Source organism: Manduca sexta, unplaced genomic scaffold (genome assembly GCF_014839805.1).
Source record: "Manduca sexta isolate Smith_Timp_Sample1 unplaced genomic scaffold, JHU_Msex_v1.0 HiC_scaffold_60, whole genome shotgun sequence".
In the NCBI taxonomy this organism is placed as follows: Eukaryota; Metazoa; Arthropoda; class Insecta; order Lepidoptera; family Sphingidae; genus Manduca; species Manduca sexta.
This window is the reverse complement of record NW_023595407.1, coordinates 188,592-197,092: the sequence shown is the minus strand read 5'-3', so window position 1 is coordinate 197,092 and position 8,501 is coordinate 188,592. Positions and strand designations below refer to the sequence as shown.

At 36.7% G+C, this 8,501-nt stretch overlaps 1 protein-coding gene across 1 annotated transcript; it reads right to left on the bottom strand.

The window, feature by feature from the left end:
• Positions 1 to 1,517: 1,517 nt before the first annotated feature.
• On the bottom strand, positions 1,518 to 5,736 carry LOC119193500 (tubulin beta chain-like). The gene is made up of 2 exons (XM_037447113.1): positions 5,597 to 5,736; positions 1,518 to 3,182 (listed from the first exon to the last, which is right to left on the bottom strand). Exon 2 carries the CDS (start codon positions 3,112 to 3,114, stop codon positions 1,975 to 1,977), a length of 1,140 nt encoding a protein of 379 aa, XP_037303010.1. The 5' UTR covers positions 3,115 to 3,182; positions 5,597 to 5,736; the 3' UTR covers positions 1,518 to 1,974.
• Positions 5,737 to 8,501: the final 2,765 nt, after the last annotated feature.

The following is an 8,501-nucleotide window of genomic DNA, read 5'->3' as shown; positions in this document are numbered from 1 at the left end:
AGGTAATTCAATTTGCATACAAGAAAAAAAAGAATCATGAAAATCGGTTCACCCAGTCAAAAGTTCTGAGGTATAAAAAATAGTCGGCTTGAGAATCTTTTTTAAATCGGTTAAAAATACCTAAGTAGTCAAAGCCCTTATAATATCTAACCCTACTAATATAAATGCGAAAACTTGGTAGGATGTATGTATGTTTGTTCCTCTTTCACGAAAAAACTACTGAACGGATTTAGATGAAACTATAGTAATATTGGTTATACATCAGAATAACATATAGGCTATAATTTATAATGATATTGTGTGATTTGGCCGTAATATAAAGATATCAAGTAAGTCGGAAAAAAAATATTCCGGAAAACTCCTTCACGCGGGCAAAGCCGCGAGCAAAAGCTAGTCCATAATATAACGGTTCAAACTGAACACACATGCTTCACCCCTGCTTATTACCTGACCTCGTTTGAAACGATGTTTACTCCATTCCGGTGTTTTACGATGTTTCCTTCCCCGGAAAACCGAGAAACCTATTCGTCTTACAGGGCTGCACTTACGTAGATTGGGGTACGAGGAGCCCAGAACAAGTTAATTATACCTAGAATAATTAAAACACTACGGTAGAGTAGTTAGTCGATATTTTAAGTCGCGATAGTCTAGTTGAGAATGGAACGGAGTTTCAAGAAGATTTAAATTCCCGTGAACATAACTAAGAAGTAAGAGTGGATCGTGTCAACCTAGAACAAGCCTTGGGCTTAAAAAGGCCTCGTGTGGTGCAGACCTTCCTTTTAATTACCGGGCTTATTTCGTTTACTCACTATCCCCTTGAAGAAAAACTAACTACGCCAATTAAAAGCCCAAGACACCTGACTTTTCGAAGTTACGTGTGTTTCGTCAATTATATCTTACTTTAACGACGAAGGGAAACATGAGAAACCGATCCGTATATTAAGTCTGTCTATCCGCGCTTGGTCAGCGTGAAGAACAAGCCTAATTATTTATCAACGTTTATTTTATCTTTTTTATTATAAAAGAGTTATAATCAGTGGATAAAGGGACAAATTCAAGCTTTATTTAGCTCTTAAAATGTATTTCTAAACGTTCAGTATAATATTATATGTAAGTAGCTTTAATGATTTTGAAATAGCTAACACCAGAATTGTGGCTAGCAAGGTTGATAACATTTGCAATTAACTAAGAAATATCGGTGATGGTTGAATGGGAGTTTTTTAGAACCTTAACTTTTGATTTTCATAAATAACGGAGTCCATAGTGGACTAGCAAATATTTATGCCATTCGTAAAAATCCACTTTATTTTTCGTAATTTTGATGCTTATACATACCATATTCATAATATGGAAATAAAAAGGTACGAGTGGCCTTGGTATAGTAATTTATGAAGACATGTGTCGTGTTAAGCCGTAGTTATTTCAAGAACTGAGGAATTCAGGCGGCGATAAGCATAAAATATTAAACCATATACACGTGTCAGAATGGTTTAATTCCTGCGTAAAATAAACACAAGTTTCTTTTTAAAACATTTAATTATAAATTATAAAAGCATACAAGACAATAATAACTTAAGCTAAGAAATGCACTGATTGGTACGTTCCTTATTAAGTTTTGACTTCTTAAATTTCTAAAATTCATAAAACAGACTTCGAATATAATACTATTTAATATTATAAAATATTTTTGTTATCAATTAGGTATTTGCACTTTACGATACGCGTCAAACTGTATTGACGGATCACAGTGCGACATCGCGTGAGTTCGTGGTTCAAATTTCGTTGCTCCAATTACGGACGCTTTGGTATGCTGACAAAATAAAATGCACGCGACTTAGCCTCTAATTTCGTTGAGAAATATAAATATTTATTGAGACAGCATCTCTAGCGAGGAAAGGATTGGACCCTTACTACGGTAGGCGCCTTAATTACGTTGCTTGTACCACGAGAGTCGCAGTAAGGGAGACGAACAGTCTAATCGTGGTGCTCGTCCTGCGCGAGCTCCTCCATGTCTTCCTGGTCAAACTCCGTGTCGTCTTCGGCGGTGGCCTCCTGGTACTGCTGGTACTCAGACACCAAGTCGTTGACGTTGCTCTCCGCCTCGTTGAACTCCATCTCGTCCATACCCTCACCCGTGTACCAATGCAAGAAAGCTTTACGCCTGAACATAGCAGAGAACTGCTCCGATATTCTCTTGAACAGCTCCTGGATGGCGGTCGTGTTGCCGATAAAGGTAGAAGACATCTTCAAACCCTTGGGCGGGATGTCGCACACGGCAGTCTTCACGTTGTTAGGAATCCATTCGACGAAGAAACTGCTGTTCTTATTTTGAATAGAGAGCATCTGCTCGTCGACCTCCTTCATGGACATGCGACCGCGGAAGATGGCGGCGACGGTGAGGTAGCGGCCGTGACGCGGGTCGCACGCCGCCATCATGTTCTTAGCGTCGAACATCTGCTGAGTGAGTTCGGGCACGGTGAGGGCACGGTACTGCTGGCTGCCGCGCGACGTGAGCGGGGCGAAGCCCGGCATGAAGAAGTGCAGACGCGGGAAGGGCACCATGTTCACCGCCAGCTTGCGGAGATCCGCATTCAGCTGACCGGGGAACCTGAGGCAGGTGGTCACGCCAGACATGGTGAGCGAGACGAGATGGTTCAGATCGCCGTATGTTGGGTTAGGAACTTTGAGGGTTCTGTAGCAAATGTCGTAGAGGGCCTCGTTGTCTATGCAGTACGTCTCATCTGTGTTTTCGACTAGCTGATGAATGGAGAGGACGGCATTGTAGGGCTCGACGACGGTGTCTGATACTTTGGGCGAGGGGACGACTGAGTATGTGTTCATGATTCTGTCGGGGTATTCTTCCCTGATTTTGGAGATAAGGAGGGTGCCCATTCCGGAGCCGGTGCCGCCGCCGAGCGAGTGTGTGAGCTGGAAGCCCTGGAGGCAGTCGCAGTTCTCGCACTCCTTGCGCACTACATCGAGGACTGCGTCGACGAGCTCGGCGCCCTCCGTGTAGTGTCCCTTAGCCCAGTTGTTGCCGGCGCCGGACTGGCCGAAGACGAAGTTGTCCGGACGGAAGAGCTGCCCGTAGGCGCCGGAGCGCACGGCGTCCATGGTGCCGGGCTCGAGGTCGAGCAGGATGGCGCGGGGGACGTACTTGCCGCCGCTCTCCGCCGTCGCAACTGCAACAACAAAAACTCTAATTAACATTGTGTTCTTTTAGATTTTTTATTCATTCGAAAAAAACATACGGAAGTACAGCAGCTGGTTGATATTCGCAACTCCATTTATTGTTGTATATGATAGTTAAATTGTGAAACAATGTCAGTATTGGGATTTTGATGAGAAAGGTTTATTCTAACAATGTATAAAAAGGTGTTATTTCAAACATAAAACCTTGAATTTTTAATCAAAGCGATGTGAGTCATATCATTCAATATTGTCGTGACGGAAGCACGGTGACTCAAGTCCTGAGGGACAGGGGATCCGTAATTACTATACACAGAGCCACAGTTCAGAACGGAAAGGGGTAATAAAATTATAGGCTGCATTCTCTTTGTATGGTAAAATGCAATGACGAGACAATCGCACATTTGCAATTATGTAATCAGACTGAGTCTAAACATAATCATCTAAATAGGTACTATAAAAATATTCTACAGGAATCGGTACCAGGGTAGCATAATGCCCTCGAAGCTTACAATCTCATGTTTATATTATCTGCAATTACCAAAAGCAAGTAATAAAGGAGCGGCGCGGTAACGGTCAATGACACAGGTCTACCAGCCGCGTGGACGGTTCTGTTGCATTTAATATCATATCGTTTGTAACAAAAACAATAGAGGATAAAAAGGTTTATAATATTAATTGAAACTTGAAAAACTTTAAAAAAAAACCTTTTTAGTTTCTGAGATTGTGTATAAAGGAGTTTTTCTTGAATAAATAATAATGTGGCTGTCTGTTAAAGTATTATGTGGTAGTGGTAGGTTTATGCAAAGTTTTAAACCGAAGACATCTTACATTTGCATACACGTCGGATTAGTTCCAGAAGAAACATCTGCAGAATATCGATAGCATATAGTACCTACTTAATAAGGGATGCTATTTTAAAGAACAAAAACAAGTCTGGAAAAAATAAAGAATACTTGATATTTACTGCACTTTTGCCGAGAAAACAAACGAAAGAAGACTAAAGCAAAAAAATAACAGGGGAGTATTTTATTTAGACTTTGGATTGATCGAAATAATGATAAATAAATTCATGTCATTTTAGTAACCAACAAAAGAAGAGTTATTAGTCTTAAAGCAGTAACAAAGGCGTGTACGGTATACAGAATGCAAATGGGTACATAACAGTATCGGCGGCAGTTAGCCGAAGCGACGGACCGCGGCGGTGGTGATCGCGCTACCGCAGACCGCTAGATAGACCTTTACGATGACTAAACCGAGTTCTTTACACTTATAACTTAAAAAAAGAAATTTATGATTATATACAACTGAAAAGTAAAATGGATAGATTCTGAAGAAATGGAACTGAGCTCCATGATTTTTGAATTTAGAATGTCATATTTAAAAAATATTCTTTATACACTTTTTGAATACTGGTCGAATATCAACGACGAAAGGAAAAAATTTAAAAATAAGTTTTGACAGATCTGGATGACAATTTAGACACGATCAATGACTCGATGTTAATATTTTTGTCACTATTTTTCTCAAAGAAACAAAAACTTTTTTAAACTTAAGCTGTAATAAAATGGGACCTTGTTCACAGAACTAAACGAAATATACAATGAGCGCGGTCAACGACCATTTAAGGCCAATTTAAGTCCATTGTGGTACATACCAGTTGCAATTAAGTTAATCAACGCTAGCATTAGATTTAGGATTACGGAAGAGAGTTGGTATGTCTCTAATTTCAGTTTAGCTCGATAATTGTAGAGGGACACTTTAAAGCCATATTAAGACATTGTTCCGCGGATAATATCTTGCTAGCAAACGTCGAATATTTGAATTCCGAATGAGGACAAGCTACATGCAGAAAAATAAATTTTAGTTTTAATAAATACCTATACATTCCAAATTCAAAAATCTTCGGACAAAAGAAAGTTCTAGAAGCATTGCTACTCTTAGGATTCAGTCACATCAAACGCATTAAAGTAGACGGCTAATTATCTAGATTTCTAGATAATAATCTTTATTCACACTGACACGCGAGCAGTACTTTCATTTTTTAATCACTACTTATTACTAATCTTCGCAATTCGCATATGTAATGGCTCATTCTGGTATTGTAATATTGGTAAACGACGTATGTGTTCAACTCTAAGATAGGGAATCTTTTTATTTGATTAAAATTATTACGGAATAATCTTAAACGATGTATAATATTATTAGATATTAATACAAAGATGACATGTTTATAGAAAATATGCTAATATGCGTATTAAAAAAGTGCAAATCAATATGGAAAAATATGAAGTATTCTACATGAGCATGAGCGCAAAATTTTTGTATGACAATCTTCTTAATGTCCGCTCTATATAATCTTAGAAGTCTAGGCTGATCCCTATACCAATACAACTTGTATACATACCAGAGGCCTCATTATAGTAGACGGAGATCCGTTCGAGTTGCAAGTCGCTGGTGCCGCGGTACACGCCAGTAGGGTCAATGCCGTGCTCCTCAGATATGATCTCCCAGAACTGTGGACAAACAAAATCAGGTTGTAGTTATATGGTATTTAGATTGAAATTTAATTACAAGTTATTAATGTTTTAGATCTGTCAACTAGCCTACTGAAATCCTTACCTATGCGAAAAGGCCCTTCCATGCAATGGGACGATAAATGGCAATCGGACAATAAAATTATACATCCTTTATTTTTACAAAATTTTCCATAATAATGAAATAATTACTTGAGAACTCAATTGTAGCACTAAATCTGACTAATATTTGAGTCTAATTAACAACATAAAAGATTTAATAATAAAATTATATATATAAATAACCTTTCTTAACAAACTAAAAATTCCGGCAATAATTTAATGAAAAGAAGAAAGAACCCAATCAATAATAAAGTAAATTTGTTTGGAAAAAACCTGTTTTAAAAACGATCAATCAAGAATAAAATTAATTAACAAATTAGAAATGTGTTTATAGAAACAGCATCCGATAAAAAATGTTCAAAACAAGATAATATTTCAAAAAGGAGCTCAACGGATTTCTTGACACAAAAGATTTTTTTGTAATATCCCAAACATCTGCTGGGGGAGCGTGTTTCGACTCGTTCATGACGTAAACTAGCAGATGGAAGTGAACATTATTACTTATTTAGGATGTAATAATAATGCCGGGCAAGTATCGGCAAATGGCAGCAGAAATAATTGAGGCAGAACATAAAGTCATGGCTTTATAAATATTAATATAATTGTTTAAGCTGAACACTTTGCGTACGTTGAATAATAAAAAAAAAAAATTGACGCCGTTCTATATTTGAAAATCGAATAGTTTTACGGATAATTTCAAAATAGATTATGGATAATGGAAATGTCTTTTTACGAAAAGCGACATTAGGTACTTTGTCCAAGTTTTTCTGCATCTTCGTAGATATAATTTATCGAACAATACGCAATCTTTCTTGCGGTTCAAGGACCATTTTTAATCGCATTAGCTATCGTAACTGGTCCATAATTAGTAGAATGGTAATAATTTACTTATAGATATTTTTTAGAACTGCCAATGACAAAAAAAAAACTTTTTTTGCCAAACAAAAAAGGCAACACAGTTAACAAAATGAAACCAATTAGACTTAACTTTCTTTTATAAAAATACATTTCTAGTTTAGTACATCTGACGTTAGGGTAATACAAAAATCGAGCACATAAATTCTCTTATTGAATGTCGGCCAAAGAAATAGAGCGTGTCAATTTGATGAATGACTTTTATGAAACAGATGTAAAGCATTCAAGGCAATGGTGTCTTTTAGGTTTCTTTGCTGTAATCAAAAGAAAAAAATATAATGTAAAAGGCGTGCCGTACATGGAAGACCTACCGCCGCGTTGCCTTAATTTATCTTTTTTAATTTATACGTGGATAAAGACCAAAAAGTTTTATAATGTCATTATTATGAAATTACTTCCTGTCAATAAGCTGGCCGCATAACATGGACGGTTTTAATTTTTTCCGAATAAAATGATGGCTCCGAAGTAAACTATCGTATCTAAAAAAAAATGCGATGTTCTCTTTTTTAACGTTTGGTTATCTAAGTACTGTTTGCTACCAAATATTAAAAAAAATGGTTAATGATTTATAATGAAATTTTTTTCGTTTAATAACTTTTGAATTAAATGGGTTTGGTAGTAAAAATACTTGATAACGAAACGCTAAAAAGTAAATATCGCTATTTTTCCAGATACAATAGTTTACTTAGGAGCCATCGAAAAAATCATTTTTGTTTGACAACTTATGATGCACCTTTAAAACCTAACCTTACTTATGACTTCTCTTATTCAATCGATCCTTTAGTTCATTGACCATGCTTTACTGATAAATAAAGTCCCAAATTACAGTGTATTGAACTTTGATACCCACATGCTATTCATTTATTTAAAGAGAAGGAAATCGATTTTGGAAGTCCTTCTCAATTGAGTAATAAAGATGGGTACGAATGAGCATTATTAAAGTAAATATTTATTTATAAATAGATATAAGTTTTTCCGATTGCTGAGGCGGAGGTCTTCAGTTCAATCTATATAAAGACTTTTTAAAGATTTATTTTCCCTTGGTTCAATGTTTGTAGTTTGCACCGTACTACAAGTACGCCACAGAGGCAGTCAAATACGTATCATAGATTACTGAGGCTGAGGTCTTTAGTTCACTCTAATGATAGACTTTTTTAAGATATAATTTCCGTTTGTTTAATGATTGTACCGTACTACAACTACGCCACCAAGTCGTATACATTTATATTTCTAAACATACTAGTCGTACTTCATTATTTTGACTAAACCTTATCTACTACGAATAATTACTGTAGCTAGTCACGCAATCCTTTGACATTCGATTGACTTCGGTCACTGATGGATAGTTTGTTATTAAATATGTAAGATCTAGATACGCCCTCGCTTTTTAGGTTAATGTTAGAGTTTAAAAACTGAGGGCTTTTTGAGGATTTATTTGTTTCGATATCTAGGTCAGACAATCAATTTATTTTGTATCGAAGCGTCATTGTGGTTTGTCTAGCTACTAATGTCGATGCTCATAAAACTAAGATAGAGTATTGAATTTAGATCTTGTAAGTAATCTAAAAGCTTTGATTGCCTAGTTGGGTGTGGAACGGACTGCCGAGACGAATGTCCGCATGTTCAAATCCCAATAACACACCTCGGATTTTTCAAAATTATGTGTGTATCGCTTTGTGAATTATCGCTTGCTTTAACGGAGAAGGAAAACATCTTGAGGAAATCTGCATACCTAAGAATTTCTCTATAAGAATTTCG

What these genes read in the sequence shown, in the direction of transcription:
- LOC119193500 (XM_037447113.1), bottom strand. Translation starts at nt 3,114, where the DNA reads ATGGACGCCGTGCGCTCCGGCGCCTACGGGCAGCTCTTCCGTCCGGAC.